An 18254-nucleotide genomic window follows, 5' to 3' on the forward strand; every position below is an offset into this window, starting at 1 on the left:
TTCAAGATAACAAGAGTAACCATTAATGTCAAAATAGTAAATTTTTCAGGATTTATGTTGTCTCTAAATGGCATTTACCACTAGTTGAAAAATTTCCTTTGTACTTTTTTTTTTTTTTTTAAATACTCTCCCATGAAGGTAAGAGTTTCAAGGAGCTTAGATTTGAGGAAAGTGGGACACCTGGGCGGCTCAGCGGTTGAGCACCTGCCTTTGGCTCAGGGTGTGATCCCAGGATCCAGGATCCACTCTCCCACTTCGGGCTCCTTGTGAGGAGCCTGCTTCTGGTTCTGCCTGTGTCTCTGCCTCTCTCTCTGTATCTCTCATGAATAAATAAAATCTTAAAAAAGAATTTGAGGAAAGGTTAGACATTTTATAAAACACAAATGAATGTTTACATTTCTACTACCTGGAGGTAAAAATGGTAATTAGGCAAGTAATATAGTTCTATAAGGCTCAGAAGCAGTTATAGGCAGTTCTCTATTTAGAGAGATTATACTTTGAGAAATTCTTTTCTTTCCAGCCATCTCACCGAAATTCAAAATTTGGGGCTCTGGGCCAGCTCCTCTGCTCCACTGTTGGCGTTTTTCCAGTGGCCCAAGCAGTAGTCTTGACTCCTGCTAGAACGACCTGTTGCTTCTCAAAGACCCAGTTTTTCCCTTCACACTAACTCTAAAACAAGTCTACAGTTACTTTGAGGGTTAAGGTTCTAGTTAGAGTTCATGGCCAGTCGGTACCAAAACCCATGGTCTTGCTCTCCGCCCTTACTCCTCTGCCCTTTCATCCACTCAGTGAGGCCCAGTGTTGGGTGGGTGCTGGCAGTCTGGTGAAGAGTCAGACAGGTGTGGCTCCTGTTCTCAAGCTTCCATAGCTGTTAGAGCCACTGCCAACAACACAATAGAGCAAAATGATCTGGGTGAGTGCTCCAGATGACCAAGTGGAGCTGTGCATATGTAATAGGAGGAAGTGACCCAGTCTAGGGGGATCAGAAGTCTTTCTGGAGGAAAGGGACAGGCCAATGGGAAGTGTCTACTATGTTTCAACTCCTCAGAGGATTCCTGTGCTTTCCCCAACCACCATTCTGACTGCAGGATAATCACAGGTCTGGCTGGTCAGAGATGCAGATAAACTGAGCTCACCCCATAGAGATCACACCACAACAGTCCTTCTCTAGATTAGAAGCTGTCTTAAAGCTAGTGGCCATGCCTTCTGTCCAGAAGACTGTTTTATTACATGGCAAAATAAAAATGACCAATATTTTTGAGCACTGTCAACCACCCAGCTGGATGGCATTCATTTCCTTACCTAGCATGATACCCAAACTTAGAGCACCCAAAGAGGTGCTAACTGCAGTGATGTTTATTTTTGTAAACACCTGTACTTCAATAGGGAAGACCCAAATGATGAGACCAAAAGAGCTGTGCTTGATAGTGAGTCAACGTGAACAAGAAGTTCTAATACAAACGTAATGAAACTTCATGTGGCTCAGAATTTAAGGTGGACTCCCAGGTTAGACACATCTAATGGCATTGCCAACATCAAAACCACTGTTTTATGTGGTAATGTCTGACCACTTTTGGTAGACTACTAACTATGAAGTACAAACTGTAACACACATGCTTTTGTATAGCTATGTATGTGGTGATGTTTTAAACTGCTGATATAGGGATCCCTGGGTGGCGCAGCAGTTTAGCGCCTGCCTTTGGCCCAGGGCGCGATCCTGGAGACCCGGGATCGAATCCCACGTTGGGCTCCCGGTGCATGGAGCCTGCTTCACCCTCTGCCTACGTCTCTGCCTCTCTCTCTCACTGTGTGCCTATCATAAATAAATAAAAATTTAAAAATTATAAAAAAAACTGCTGATATATAAAACTCTCCTATGTTCCCCCAAATACTTTAGTAGTTTAGTCTAAAGTTGTATCAAATTCTTATAATATTTTATGTATTTTGACTTTCTCTCCTACTATGAAAGGTCATTTCATATCACCGAATTACACAGGGAGTGCTCTAGGGAAGTTTACACTTTTAGAAACCAAAATAAATGTGGCCTTGCCCTGACCTGGTCTTCTGTTACTTCAGCTTACAGAGCAGGCTGATTTTTATTTATAATATGTTAATCTCAATTTTAACAATACATAACATCAGTTAATTTCCTGTATGATTCTGTGAAGTAACTTCCTTGAATCATGATCTTGGCCCACACAGAGAAAAAATTTTCACATGCCAAGATTAGTAATATGAAGCCTAAGTGAAAAAATTTAAGACTTTAAAAGTTGGAAAGAAAATAGGAGCTACAGGGAAAATGAGAAACAATGACACCTTTCACTAAAGAAAAAACCTCACATTGTCTGTTCTAGTAGATACTAATCACATGTGACTATTCAGATTTAGATTTAACTAAAATTAAAAATCCAGTTCCCAAGTCCCACTAGGCACTTGGATTAGTGGCTACACCCTACCAAGTAGAGCAAATATTTCTATTACTACAGAGAGTATGTTGGACCACACCGGACTAAAACCCAGAAGAAACCACAATGCTGGAATTGTACCTGGGTATATTAATTACATAGGAAATCCTTGAAAGTAAATCTGCTTTCACGTGCTATTAATAGCATGAGACCTCTATTTTTTGGGCCCCTGAATCTACGTTCAGATTTTTTTTCTTTAGCCATATCACTACACTTTAAGCGTGTCAATTTTAATGTTCTGATGGTTATAAAGACCATGTTAAGGCATTCCTACTTTCTTTCTAATCAAATCTAGCAGAACCCAACCAGTCTTCTCACATAAATTAACCACACAAAAGGTAGTTCCACCAAGTAGAATTACCAGTGGTAACTACGGCCACCAATTTAACACAGGCATTCAGCAATTAAAACCATCCTAAACCTAAACCAAAACACAATTCCTCCTGAAGAAACAATATTGCAAATATAGTTTTTATTTGCCTCACAACATCTGTACTTTAGTTCTATCACTTCTGGGTTCTAAGGACAAGTGAATTCTTTGGCTCTTTTCTGTGAACATATTCCTCTGCCAGGGTCCTGGTCCCCATGTGGCTGACAAAAAAGGAAGTATCCTGGTCCCCATCCAGATAGAGGCTGCTTTGGACCAACTGCTCTGCAGTGCTCAGTGTTGGAGGTCTGCATCAAGAACCTCAGAGGTGGCTTCTACTAGGTGTGAGTGAGTTTAGGGTTAGCAGGGGGCCTGCCGTTGCTGGAGAGAACACCCACCCTCCACGGTGGTACACATAGCTCTGCCTGAATGCACTCAGAGCTGGGAAAGCAAGAGAACAAGCACATTCCTTTAATGTATGTTTATAAATTAGGTTGGCCTAAATTCAAGGACTGCCTGAGAAATAGGGAGAAATTTGGCATTTTAGTTTTTAGGAACTAGGGGTAGACTAACCCACCAAAGAGGTTTTAAAAAATCATGCTTTCTAAAGAGACTAAATGAGAGCAATGCTAAAACAGAGAAATTCCACTCCCAAAGCAATGACTACTGTGCCCAGAAGGCCACCCTGTTCCTCCCTCCCACAAGGCAGGGGCAGGATGGGGGTCAGGGATTCAACACCTCTAGTTTAAAGTTCTATTCCACCATCAAAAGAATCTGAGCAGATACTCTTTCATAGTCAGGTCTCATAGAGGTAGCATCAGGGCTCCTCCTTAGGAGTGACACCTGGAGTTTGGGCAGATCCCACTGAAAGAGCAATTCTAACCTTAATTCCGGAGGTGGAAAGATGGGAGACTCCTGTTAATATAAACCTCTTTCCTGCCATATTTGAAATTCCTGTTAAAGAGGTTAAGTCAAAGCTCCGGATTCTGGCCCACTACCTGCTGCCCTGGGCCGAGCCTGGCATAGACTGCATAACTATCAAGTGAGGTCAGCCTGATTTTCATAGAAAGGGCTCATCCATGTCTGCCTTTTCACAGGGCTCCACTGCCAGCAGAAGATTAGCTGGGAAGGCTGCGGTCACATTACTAAACCTGTTAGCATGTGTCCTGCAGACCGAGAAGTTCACCAAGCATAGTCAGTATTTTAGTTTTGAAAGCATGTTGGCATTTCAACTAGAAGGGAATCACAGGCCATCTGGTAACAATAAATACTTAAGCATCTGTGGCTCTGAGACATTTATATTTCCACTCAAACAAAAAGCCTACTTCCTTTATCATGAACATATCTTCCTCTTTCTTTCCACCTTCAACCTCATCCTGGGCTGGAGCCCATGGAAACTGTTGCAGAGCGCTTTCCCTCCTGCTTTTCTGGGAGCCGGTGCATGGGGGGCGGGGGGGCGCAGGCTTTGGAGTCTATCAGTTTCTGGGAAGGAGCACATATAACTACATGTCAACTGCCTAAAACAGTAAGTACACAGCACCACTCAGATGCTTTTGGCTATCGTTTTCTAGTCCGTGGGCAGGAGTAAGTTTACTGAGGCAGAATAGGGTCTTTGAGGTGTTTTCCAAATGCTACTTACAAACCCTGTAGTGGGTTGAAGTAGGCTGTAATCAACATTACATTAAAAATTTTGAAACAGAGAATACCAGAATGTGTCACTCCTGGGAAAGGCAGTAGCATTTCACCAAAATATTTCATTTGGCATTTGTTCCAGGTACTATTGGTCTCCGTCAAAAGTGAAAGCTTGTAGGACAGACCACTACCTAATTCTGCCATTGAGTGGTCTTGGGTTCCTGCACCAAGCAGATCTACTCAATCCCCTCCTTGAAACTTTCAAGTGGCTCACACTGAGTAAAAAAATCCAACACCCGTCACCAAGAGCATTAGGGTCCGTCTTCAGCGATGCTGTCTCCTTTTTAAACCTCCCTTTTCCCCACCATGTTGTGGCCATGCTTCCATTTATTTCTCTTAACAACCAAGAGAGGGCCTTGACAACAAGTACTTCTCTGGGCTTGGGCTTGGGCAGATTTTACTTCAGCCCTTCAAATAGCTGGCTCCTGTGGGTCTCAAGTGCTATCTTCTTAGAGACACCTTTGCTGACCCCCCCCCAGCTTTATGACCTCCTTCTTGTCCCCCTTCCCAAGGGGCACTACCCTTTTTAGAACAGTCTTAAGTTTTCCCTCTTAGAAATAATACAGACATTTGAAATATCTGTCTCTGGGCTTTAGTTTCATTATTTGGAAATATAGGAGGAGAAAAAGTCCTTTCCAGCTTTAAAGCAATACAGCTATCCTCTTTTTAAAAATTAGAGCCAAGCCACTTTATTTGTATGAAAGACCTACATTAGCATAGGTTTCTCTGTTATCTGAAAGCACAGTGCTCCTATTAAAATCTCTCATTAGTGGAATTGGTGTAGAGTGTTCCCTGTTTTCCAAAAGTTTGGTAAAAACAAGTGGCCTATTGCAAAGACCTACATTAGGATGTAACTGCCTTTTTCCCCCCATAAAACCAAAAATCCTCTTTGGATTTCTGTTAGCGAAATACAAACTAATGTAGGTCTTTCATAAAAGAAAAGTGCCATAATGCAAAACTTTCAGAAAGTGGGGTATTTGTTTTTGCTAACTAAAAAATGAAAAAAGGCAAAAATAATGCTTTTATAGAGCCCTTATAGAGACGTTGGGCACCCAAGCAGTGTGAGAGGGTGCCACCAAGTCCCTGCCCTGGGAACCACACCCAGCCTCAAGTAGGCAGAGTTCTGAACTGTGTCAGTGAGCATCTGGGCTTTATTGTGCATCCGATAGCAAGATATGTCCAAAGGTATAAAAAAAAAAATCTAAGGTTATTTTTGGGGTCTCAGAGCACTCAAGATTTTTTCTATATTAATGGTAATTGCTTCTTCGATTTACAGCATTTTGGGTTACAAGGTTTCATAAGGACGCTCTACTTTCTGTTGGGGGGGGGGAATCTGTATTTCTGTAGGTCTATTAAACTCGTCTAGAAATTCTAAGCATATGACCCCCATTTTTCTTTCACTCTCAAATACCTTACTCATTCTGTATTGCCAGGATGGCAATTTTATTTAAATGCATGGTCTTGTTACCCCTTTTAAGCATATGATCTCTTAAAAATGTTTATGTATGTATCAGTGGAAATCTTTCTAAAATTGATTACGCCCTCTTCTGCTATCAATAGGAAGTTCCTAAACACACACTTCCACTTTTACGGCTTCAGGCTTCATTAGCAATTTCCTTTAACTAGAATCACACCAGAGCGAGGTTCTTGGAGGTACACTGGGTTGCCACATCTAGATGCGCTTTTCACAGCTGCTCTCTGTATTGGTCTCTCTTGTTCTGCCTCAATTGATTTGTTTATAATCTATCCTGAGCTATGAAACCAGATGCCAAGCTTGCAGAAATTGGGTATAAAGTGTTCTCTGGGTAAGGGCTTGAGATGCTTCTGGGAGTAAAGTGCATAAACTTTGTATTCAGAAACCTTTTGTTTACTTCCTTATCCTCGGAGTACCAAAGCCCCTAGGATCAGGGCCCCAGGTACAATTTAATACAGCAACTGGCAGCCTTGGAGAAAGGCGGGGGGGGGGGGGGGGGGGCCAAGAGAGAGGACTACTGTGCTTAAGCACAGGCAGGGCTGTTGAAATCATGCTAAAAAGGTACCTTCCAAATGCCCGACTTGTGTAAATATGTGAACATTTCCAGAAGGAAATGAAGGACATGCTCCTAAATAGCTTCTCTTCAGTTTTGTCTGAGGTTTAAAGTCCTCAGAGCATATCCTTTTCAAACAAAGCTTTTTTTTTTTTTTAATTAAAAATGGTAACTTTCTAGAAAGGGTTGACGGTCACTGCTATAAATCCTAACTCTTAAAAAGTCTTCAAAGAAGTGCCAGCCAGCTTTTTACAGGTACTTCAAGATCTTTCTCTCTTCAGAGCACTAAAATATTAAAGCCCTGTGTACCCCAGCCCATGACCTCTGTAGGTAATCCAAATGGGGCAAAGTCACAGCCTGGATTCTTATTAGCTTCCAGGAAAAGGGTCATGGAGTCTCTTGCCTAATAGTTTTGTTTTAACTCTGCTACATCAGCATCCAGTTAAAAAAAAAAAAAAAAAAAAAAGCGTTCACCAAATCCAATAGACTAAAAAAAGGACCTCGGGGGAAGGGAGACAAGACCAGTGGATCTGTGTGAACATTTATGTAATGAGGAACATCTGGCTTGGGGTTCTTTTGTAATCTTGTTCTGGAATTAAGTTTAACTACCAAATCCCAAATGATCGGACCATAACAGACACACACACAAAAAAAAACCTAAGCATACAGAAAGCTCTCCAGAAAGTGTCCAATGGCATAGAATAGTAGCCATATATTCTCCAAGGATATACCAATCCAGATAACCAAGGTTTCTGAATACCTATCAAGATGTATCCAAAATGAGCTCTTTTGGCTAGCAGCCTGCGGCTTAATCATGTTTCCATCTTAACGACTAAGAAATATAATCTTTAAGTGGAGATTCAGGGTCATCATTCTAATATACTCAATACATTACAATTATTTTCAATATACTATGGAGACAACTGAATAGCCATGGCAGTATTACTTAAGTGATATTCAAACTCACATGCCATCCAGTTCAACTGAAATAGTTCAATTCTGTCTCAAATTATAATCAAGATTTCAAGGACCCTACGAGCTGTGAAAACATCCATGGGCTTTGTGCCATTTATTTTGGCCAGAAACCAATTTTTGTTTTCCCCAAATTCTTAATATGTTCCAGATAATCTGTTGCGCCAAAGCCTTCAGTCCCTGCCTAACCAGCAAATCCAGTGGCTTCACTTCAGTTCCCATCCTTCCACAGCTCTCAAAAGCATACTATCCTCCTTCCCACACATGCCAGTGCTACTATCCCTCACACTGTTTCCTTTCAGGATCCCATGTGTATTCATCAGGGTTCTGAGGCACAGCCTGTTTCCTCTCTCTGCCCTACCTCACTCTCCACTTTGGTTTTAACCACCATCTTCAGGCATGTGGCTTCCCTGCCATACACACAGCCAGCTCAGATGTTGCTCCAGCTTTCACTTCATTATCTACCTGGTATTTCGACTGAAGGAGTAGGACACTCCTTAAAGGGTTCGAAACCAGAGTATTCAAACCGATAGCTCCCCAAGGAACCATCCTTGCAGGGATTCTTACTCACTTGGTCATCTATGCCAGGAACCAGTATGAGAGACATAACCTAACCATTCATGTGCTAGGTCCTTGGACTTTTCGAAAGTATCTCTTTAATATACACAAATCTTTATCTCCAGAGCCCTGGGCTATACTCCTCCTCTCTCCTAGCAGTGAAAGGTCCCTCTGTAGTAGGAGTTCCTCATCTCCAGTTATTCCTCCCAACCCATTCTATTTCACTATGACCAAAGGGACCTAGAAGAAACCTCCTTTTACCAGTCTTGGACCTAACAATACCTGAACCCAACCCACTGCTCTAGCATAATTTCACATCTGTTCATACTCTTCCTTGCATCTCTTCATACCCTTTCCTTGTTCCTTCCTTTGAGACCTACCAGAAGGTTCATTCCCCACCCTCCATCCATAAGACTCCCAGGATCTCCAGGTATACAGCAAATGCCTCCCTCCCCCTTGCCTTCCACTGGAATTCAAGTGCAGAGAGCTTCTCACTTTTGATTTCTCTCTTCAACCCCATGACCTAGCACAGGAAGCCCTTGATGTGTACTTCCTACATAATTTAAAAATTATCCATCATGGAAATAAAGCCTTTGGTGTTTTGTCATCACATGCAAGTAAAACTTAAATATTAACTTTTCTGAAGAAAATATTTTTGCAATACCATCTTGCTTTAATAGAAAAGTTTTGAGGCTCAACAAGGCTTAAGATATTAAAAAAAAAATTCTAGAAACCTAGTCTCTATGGCTTTATAATTACATTACTTTGTCGGCCAGTGAAGTGTATGATCTGAGATCAATGTTAAAACCCAAAGTGTGACAAGGTAAGGAAAAAAATTCTACCATTTCTTGTAAGCATTTCCTGATTTTTAGAAGCTGTATGGAATTTAAAGTATTCTGAAGCAATTAAATTGTCAAAAAAAATACACGTAGAAACTAAAGATGTAAACACGCAGTTCAAAACTAAATGATATATTTTTTTTTAATTAGTCTTACAGAGCAGGAAATCATGGTCTCAAGAATTTAAGTTCTGTATCTAAGATCACACAGTCATTTGGGGGAAGGCTTGGGCCTTAGACTTGCATCTTCAAATTAAACTCTATTCATAAAACGTATGCAAAGTTTTAAAGTAATTGTGTTTTCACCAAATACCCAGTCATAGGATGAAAACAGTGATACTAAGTGATGAACCTCATAACAAAGCCAAGGAAAATCCTGACTTTAAGAATTGGCTAGGGGCACACCTGGCTGGCTTAGCTACAAGAGCATGCAACTCTTAATCTTGGGGTTGTGGGTTCAAGCCCCACGATGGGTTTAGAGATTAAAAATAAGTAATTTTTAAAAAATAAATAAAAATAAAAACCTGGCTACATCTTGGTTGCTGGAGGTATCTTATAACCACAAGGGCAGTCACCCTTTGGATGAAGTTTACAGACAAAGGAGAACAGTGCTGAAAGAATAACAGAAAAAATGGGAAAGACTTCTATTTCTGCACAAGACAGAGTAAAAGCAACCAATTTTACCTTCCCACCTGAAAACAGCCAAAAAGAGTATGAAAGAGTAGCTTTTTCAAGACACTAGATGATAGGTAACAAAAGGCAGAGATTCCTGAGACATGGGGGAGAAAAGCAAAACTGAGCCCTACAATTGCCCCAGCTCACTGCTTGGAAGAGAGTCTGTATATCATGTGCAGGAAGGTGAAGCAGAACCTGGAGTACTCCCTGAACTGTAGAGATAAAGCTGAAGGTCTGAGGAAACCAAATCAATTAGAGTTCACAGGACCAAGTACCATAGAGAAGAGCGCTGCAGAGAGAACCCTGGAGATCTGTAGAGGGTTAACCCTTAAGGATTCAGTAGTAAATCAACCCATACACAAGGCAAGTACCCAAAACTGGGCCTGAGTGTGTTCCCAACAAGCCAAAATAGTATTAACTCCTAACTCTGGGGCACTGAGGAAAGTACTCATAAAGGTCCTGCCTCAGTAGAAGGATTAGCCCTAGAGACTCCTTCAGATCTAATTATAAAATCAAGACCTCAAAAGATTAAACTATCTCCCAATGACTATAATGTAGAACAAAGCTTAAAGAAGATGGTTAGGAATATACAAAACAAGCACCCAACAAGGTAAAATTCGTAAAATCTGGCATCCCATCAAAAATTACCAGGCATGCAGAGATGCAGGGAAACATTCAGAAAAGAATAAAATTGGGTGGTTCAGTTGGTTAAGCCTTTGCCCTGGGCTCAGGTTATGATCGCAGGGTCCTGGGATGGAGCCCCAGGTTGGGCTTCCTGCTCAGTGGGGAGTATGCTTCTCCCTCTGCCCCCTCTTGTTGCTTGTGCTCCCTCTGAAATAAAATCTTAAACGAATAAAAGTGAACTTAAATAACAAAGATAACAGAATTAGCAAAGATTAAAACAGTTGTTAGAACTGTATCCCACATGTTCAAGAATGAGTTTAGTAAGGCTGCAGAAGATAAATATGCAAAAATCAATTTCATTTCAATATATTAGTAATGAACATTCAGAAACTGAAACGTAATAAATACCATTTACAACAGAAGAAAAATATGAAACCGTGATATCTAACAAAAGATGTGCTAGCTAGACTTGTATATGGAAAAACTACGTTTTGTAGCACAAAACATGAACAAAATGTAACGTACACATGTAATACAAAACATAGATGAGAGAAATTAAAGAATTTTTCATGGGTCAGAAGACTCATTAAGGTATCAATTCTTCCCAACGTGATCTACAGATTCAAAACGATTACAGTCAAAACCCCAGAAGGATTTGTTTTGGTAGTAACTGCCAAGCTAGTTCTAAAATTCATGTGGAAATTCAAAAGACCTAGAAAAGTCAAAACAAGCTGAAAAAGAACAAAGTTGGAGGGCTAACACTGCCTGATCTCACAATGTATTATAAAGCCACAGCAATAAAGAGTGTATTACAGGCATAAAGATAGACAAATAGATCAATGGAACAGTACAAAGAATCCAGAAATAAAGCCACACACACAGATAGACAACTGGTATTAGACAAGCTACAAAGGCCGTGTACCTCTGGCAGTAGAGAAAGAATGATCTTTTCAACAAATGGTGCTAAGGCAACCAAAATCAAAAATCCCTTACACCACATACTAAGCTACCTCAAAATAGATCATAGACCTAACCGTAAAGCCTAAGATTATAAAACTTCTAGAAGAAAATATGGGAGAAAACTTTTGTGATCTTGGATTAAGGAGAGATTTCTTAGGTATCACACCAAAAGTATGATCTGTAAAAGAACAAGCGGACAAACTGGACTTTTATTAAAATGAACAACTTCTGTTCTCCAAAAGACACCCTTAAGAGGATGAAAATGGACTGAGAGAACATATGTGCAATGTAAATTATCTGTTAAGAATTATATCCAGAACTCTCACAGTAAGAAAACAGAACAAGGCAAATGGCTTTAAGCATACTTCACAAAAAAGAGATGGCAAATAAGCACATGAAAAAGATACTCATCACCACTGGTCTTAAGGGAAACGCACATTAAAAAATACAATATAATATTACATACCTATTAGAATCGTTAAAATTAAAGACACTGACTATGCCAAATGCAGACAAGGATGTGGACATATACACTCCTGCTGGGAATGTAAAATGGTACAACCACTTTTAAAAAATTGGGATTTCCTTAAAAAGTTAAAACACATCACTCCTAGGGAATAATCAAAGTAAGTAAAAGCATAAGTCCATACAAAAACGTATATGTTAATGTTCACACAAGGTTTGTAATAGCTAAAAACTGGATACAATCCAAGTAATGGATAAACAAATTGTAGTAAATCCACAAAATGGAATACTACTCAGCAATTAAAAGGAATTAACTATTGATACTCAATAAAATGAATGAATCTCAAAATATATAAGCAGCTTAAAAAGCCAGACCAAAAAAGTACGTTTTATGACTTCCTAGATATAAAAGTCTAAGAAATGCAAACACTCCTACAGTGCCAGAAAGCAGATCAGTGGTGGTCTGTGGAAGTGGGGAGGGGAAGGGGAAATTAAAAAGGATCACAAGGACATTTTTAGAAATGTGCATCATGTTCATGATTTTGATTCTGGGGATAGTTTCACATGTGTACATACATATCAAAACTTAACTGTACATTTTAAATATGTGCAGTTTATTGATGTCAACTATATCAAAACAAAGGTGTTAATATGCTTTTAAAAACTCACCTAATGGGACACCTGGGTGGCTCAGCGGTTAAGCTTCAGCCTTCAGCCCAGGGTGTGATCCTGGGGTCCCGGGATCAAGTTCTACATCAGGCTCCTTGCATGGAGCCTGCTCTCTATGGGTCGCTCATGAATAAATAAATAAATAAAATCTTTAGGGGAAAAAAAAAAAAACCCACCCAACTTGGTTAAATCATCAATGTATAAACAGAGAATATTAGCAAGCTTATTAGAATATGGTCCAGTACCAGCAACATCAGTATAGTTTTCTAAATTTAACCACATTCAGATGCCTTGACTATATAAAATGTTCAGAAACACAAATTTGTTTTTTCCTTGATTTTTCCACTGTGTTTATGAATAAATACTGCTAAAACAATGTCCCCAGTAACAGAGACAGAAAGAAAACAACTTTGCTTATAGGTGACAAGATACCCAATGAACTATGTAAGAAACCTGAACATTCCTAGTTACTATTAAGAAACATTTGTGCTCAGTATCTACTTCTAGTCAGTGTCCAACAATGCATTTTTAAGACACAATTCAGATTTTTAAATGCGGTTTAGAAATACTAGATTTACCTTCAAACACCATCAATATCAAAAATAACTAAACTAATGGAATATAAATATATCTGGGAAAAACAAATGTAAGTTAACTAGTTAAAAAAAAAAAAACCCACATACAAGGAGAATGCCTCATTCTCTAATGACCATGGCTATCTTTTTATTTCTTTTCTTCAAGTTTTTATTGAAATTCCAGTTAATAGTAATATTAGTTTCAGGTGTAGCATTTAGTGACACTCCCTTACATGCAAATGCCACATGCTCATCACAAGTGCCCTCCTTAATCCCCATCACCTGTATAACCCATCCCTCTTCCCAACTACCCCATCCCAGCAACCCTGAGTTTATTCTCTATCATTGAGTCTGTTTGACCATGGAGATATTTAAAGGAGATAGAACAGATATTATAAAATTTCCAAGTGAACATTTTAAGTTACCATTTACAAGTCTTTGCTTGAAAGGTGACGCACTGACTAGTAAACCACTGCATCAATATTATTACATTTAATATTAATAACCCTATAAGACATTATCATCCCCATTTTATAGATAAAAAATTGAGGCTGAGATCATTTTGCCCACAGCTATATGTTCATTTACACTCAAATGAAAATGCTTTTGACAACTCTAGATTTATAGCACAGTTATTTTATGGGATCATAAGCTTGTTAATAAGCTATGTATTTTCTAAATAGTCACTTAAGCAAATTTGGGGACTTAACCTACACAGGCAAATTGGTCCTTCAAACTCAATGATGACATATCAGCCTTCATATTTCCCATCCAATTTTACTGGCTTTATGCATGGTAAGAACACACTCAAATATTGAAGATATTTTCCTTTTTTTTTTTAAATTAGTAGACTTTATATATATATATATTTTTTTTTTATGATAGGCACACAGTGAGAGAGAGAGAGAGGCAGAGACACAGGCAGAGGGAGAAGCAGGCTCCATGCACCAGGAGCCCGACGTGGGATTCGATCCTGGGTCTCCAGGATCACGCCCTGGGCCAAAGGCAGGCGCCAAACCGCTGCGCCACCCAGGGATCCCTGAAGATATTTTCCTAAATTCACATGCACTTCTCTCCTAACTAGAGGACAGTTTTCTTAACTTTGACAGCCACTACACGGAGTTTAAAAAAAAAACAACTTAGAAAAATTACACATTTGCTTCTAAATGTTTTCTGACATGTTTACAACCTGCAGTTGGAACTCTGTAAAAGGAGATTTGATGAAATCTCATACATTGTAAATAATCCAAAACCTGGTATTACCTGTTTAAGAAATGGACCTGAAGTCAGACAGATTTCAATTCTGATAATGCCTCTTGTCATTAAGTAGCTGAAAAGGCCTGTCGGGCAGCTAACACTAGAGTGAATTCAAAAGTTGTACTTACTGCCACATTTGCGGCATACATTTCCTAAGTTTGTTTTTGAACAGGCACACTCCAGTAATAAACAAAATCTGCACCAGAAAAGTTGCACGTCAGCTATGAAAAGGTAAGTGCTTTCTTCTTCTTCTTTTTTTTTTTTTTTTGCATAGAGTGCTTAGCAGACAAAAGAACACCCAGCAACATCCATCTTACCTCTCCCCCACAGCCCTCATCCTGGTGCAAAATGAAGTTGTTTTCCTGGCAACCCAGGAGTTAGAACTTCTATCTCCTACAGAAACAGAATAAATGGTGGCTAGGGTCAGGACCTTTTACACCAAAGGTGAAAGCATCTCCAAGCTGCTCTGGGAATCTACGCATTTATATGGTTGTCACGACAAAATACTTTTGATTTCCAAAAAAGCCAGCATACACATATCTTTAGAATACAACACATTTTTACCCACAGCAACTGGTGGTAGCCTTCGCTTTACTCAACAGTCTAAAGATTACCTTCAGGTGAATTTCAAAACATCCCACAAAAAGCAGTAACTTGGTGTCACGCCAACACAGTCCAACATATCACATCTCAAACACCATCTTCTGTCTGGCAAGGCCATCGTCCATCTCCAGGGCCACACCAGCCACCACACCCTTCTCCACTTTTATCTGCCCAGCCTTTTGCACAGTTACTTCCCGAGGCTTCTGATTACAAACACACTTGCTTGCTACCTGACCTTGCCTGCAGACTTCTACTTAGCAGTTATGATCCTTGAGATCCTTTGTGCAAGGAATGGTGGTAACATTGGAGTAGTTAACTTCTCTCCTGCTTTTTCAAAAGCTCATCAAGGAAGCCTCCCACGACAAGGAGTTTGAAAATCAGACTCACATTTTAAGTGGCAACCATCCTAAGAAATAAATTACATATGACTTAAGACATACCTGCTCATGCACACTCTCAAATCACTCAAAAGTTTGACATGATACTCTTGCTATATTTATAACAAAGTAATCCTCTTCATCCTAATTTTTTTTTTTAAAGTTCGGAGGAGGAAAAAAAAAAAAAAAAACCACCTAGGGAAACCGAAATTTATTTCTCAACCCGCTAATGGATCATGACCAGTTTGAAAAATAATGTTCTGTAACACAAAAGAGTGATTACTTTGACATGATACTAGAGGCCTCAGCAAATAGGCGTGAGGCTTTCCTACCCTCCTCTAAAACCTCACCTTCTCCCTGCCCAGTCCTAGAGATACCACAATGGAGAATGAGTTCTTGCAACACCACAGGTCAGGGATGGGACAGAGAACCAATTCTGGAGGACTAAGGTTTCACTGAAGTGCCTTTTCAGGAGTAGAAAGGAAAGTGGGGCTTCCCCCCTCCCCTTAACCATCTGTTACACTTCACAATCTCAATTCTTCAAGACCCTTGCATCAAGGCTACCTATTTCCAACTGGACTGTCAACACTTGCCAGCAGGAACTTTCCTCTTCTTGAAAATCCTACACCCCACCCCAACATGTGACTGAAATAGAACTTAAAGTAATGAGAAACATTTTTTTTAAAATCTAATATAACTTTTCTACTTCATCCTCTTCAAAGTACGTGGATTTAGGGGGAAAAGAAGCAAAAGGAAGTGTGGGAGAGAAAAAAAAATCGGGGCTGGGGGACAGAGGATAGATCATTAAATGCACACAATATACAAAAATGAACATACAGAATGTCAGATGCTGTGAAACAAGGAGCTTTAGAATAAAACTGAAGAATTACCAAAGTAGGACAAACCCCTTCTAGTAGAAGTGTGAGTTACTATTATGCCTTTCTCATTATTTCAACTGTAAAAATAATTATTTTCCAATCTTAGAAATAAACTGAAGTTTTGGGAGGACAGTGATTCTGCATTGATGTAGCAGCACCCTGACACTTGGGTCAAGCATTAAGAACACAGACTTGGGGTGCCTGCGTTTGGCCCAGGGCGTGATCCTGGAGTCCAGGGATCGAGTCCCACATCAAGCTCCCTGCGTGGAGCCTGCTTCTCCCTCTGCCTGTGTCTGTCTCTGCCTCTCTCTGAATAAATAAAATCTTAAAAAAAAAAAAAAAAAAAAACACGGACTAAAAAATAAATTTACACCTGAGCAAGCCAGGGAAGGCAAATGGTAAAAACAGATGCATGCTTTTCGAAAAAGCATTTAATGATCTGAATTGTATCTGTATAAGACTTGAAGGGAGAAGCACAGAAAGCTTTGGCAGAAGAAAACTCCATCTAAAAGGGGGCAAGTCTTTCCAGATCCTTCCAATAAACAACGGTTCAACATACTGAAAATGCAAAGACATTTCAGCTCTAGGCAGAACACACGTGGAAGCAGCGATAGGTCGGGGCTAGACGTCGGATCCAGGCCACGGGGAGCCAACTCACGAATCTCAAATGCGAAGCTTCAAGAGTTCCCTTTAGAGTTTTGGTTTTCCCTTTCCCCTCTTCTAGAGTTTAACAGGACCAGGAAGTTTCTTCCCTTTTTTGGGGGGAAAACTGAGCCGTCATTCGTGTTCCAGGCCTATAAAGTGGTGATGGTGTGTGTGTGTGGGGGGGGGGTGCGAGGGCGGGGAGGGGTGGGTGAAGAGGGTGCGAGGGAGCGGAGGAGAAGCAGCTGGAGGTCTGGAAAGTAACCTGCCCGAGGTGGGGCTGAAGACCGGACTCCCAGCAGCAACGGCCCTCCCGGGACCAGCGGGTCCAACTGGGTCCTCTTCTCACCGATGCCAATAGCGCCTTTTGACACCAGACGCCAGGTCGCGACATCCCAGCCTGCAAACTCCGGGAGGCACCAGGTGTCACACTTGCTCACGATCGCGCCCTCCCAGCGCCTAACCCATTGGCTGAACCAAGGGGGAAACCCTAAGAATGAATGAATGGGAGGGAGGCAGGGAGGGGCCGGGCCGGGCCGGGCCCCAGGCTCCGGAGGGCCCCCGCCGGGCGGGGACCTCGGGGCGCACCGCAGGACGCGCACCGCCGAACAAAGGAGGCGCGGGGTGGCCCGACAGGGGCGCCCGGCGGGGGCGGAGGCCGCGGGCGCTCACCTCGTCGCCCCACTTGAGCACGTCCTTGTGCCGGTCCTTGACGGCGTGGTAGATGTGCAGGAACTGGAGGATCCCGTGCCGCCGCACGTGGTCGGCGTGGCGCTTGGTCTCCTCCCAGCTCAGCGGCGAGCCTTGGGACAGCAGCCCCATGGCTGCCCCCTCCTCCTCCTCCTCCTCCTCCTCCTCCTCGGGGTGGACGGCGGCCGCTCGCTCAGGGTGCGGGGCGCGAGCCGGCCCCTCGGCTGCCCGCAGAGGACCGCGGCGGCGGCGGCGGCGGCTGCTCCGCCCCGCGGGGGCGCCCTTGGGCCGCGGCCGGCCGAGGGAGGGTCCGCTCCGCTCCGCTCCGCTCCCCTGCGCGGGGTCCTCGCCGCCCAGGTGACCGACTCGGGGGTCGCGCACGCCGCGCGGACACAGAGGCACAGGACGGGAGGGCAGGCTGCGCGGCTCTCGGCCCCGCGGCCTCGCCCCTCGCCCCCCGCCCGCTCCGGCTCTCCGAGGCGGCGGCGGCGGAGGACCCCGCAGCCGCGCTGCCGCAGCGGCTCTCGCTTCTCTTTACCGGTGTCGTGCACTGGCTTCTTCCTACTTGTGACCAAGACCTGCGCCGCCACCGAGCATGCCCAGTCCTCCTATCTGCTCGCTCGCGGTTCCAGGGTGCGATCCGTCGCTCCGGGTTTTATAGACTACGGGCGGGGGCGGGGAAAGAAGGCGGTGCAGGAAAGGGGGCGTGGCCGAGCGCTCTAAGGAGGCCTCGGAGGAGGCGTGCGCAGGCGTGGTCGGGGCGGAGTCAGGGGGCGGAGCTCTCCGAGGGCGCGGGGTGGGAAAGGGAGGTCTGGCCGCCTTTAAGCAAACGGGAGATAATGTAAAAACCTGTTTTCTCTGATCCAAAGAGATAAACTTTGGGTTGGGGAAGAAATTCGGTTATTTGAATTAGTGAACAA

The 18254-nt window shown here is 42.3% G+C and overlaps 1 protein-coding gene across 1 annotated transcript in view; it reads right to left on the reverse strand.

The window, feature by feature from the left end:
* Positions 1 to 17953, reverse strand: part of GCLC (glutamate-cysteine ligase catalytic subunit) — a 49158-nt gene extending 31205 nt beyond the window's left edge. The window contains exon 1 of the mRNA XM_055329648.1: positions 17317 to 17953. Within this exon, the coding sequence (XP_055185623.1) occupies positions 17317 to 17466 (150 nt within the window). The 5' untranslated portion in view covers positions 17467 to 17953. The remainder of the gene's footprint in view (positions 1 to 17316) is intronic.
* Positions 17954 to 18254: the final 301 nt, after the last annotated feature.

The sequence above is a fragment of the Nyctereutes procyonoides genome, unplaced genomic scaffold, assembly GCF_905146905.1.
Source record: "Nyctereutes procyonoides isolate TBG_1078 unplaced genomic scaffold, NYPRO_anot_genome, whole genome shotgun sequence".
Lineage (NCBI taxonomy): Eukaryota > Metazoa > Chordata > Mammalia > Carnivora > Canidae > Nyctereutes > Nyctereutes procyonoides.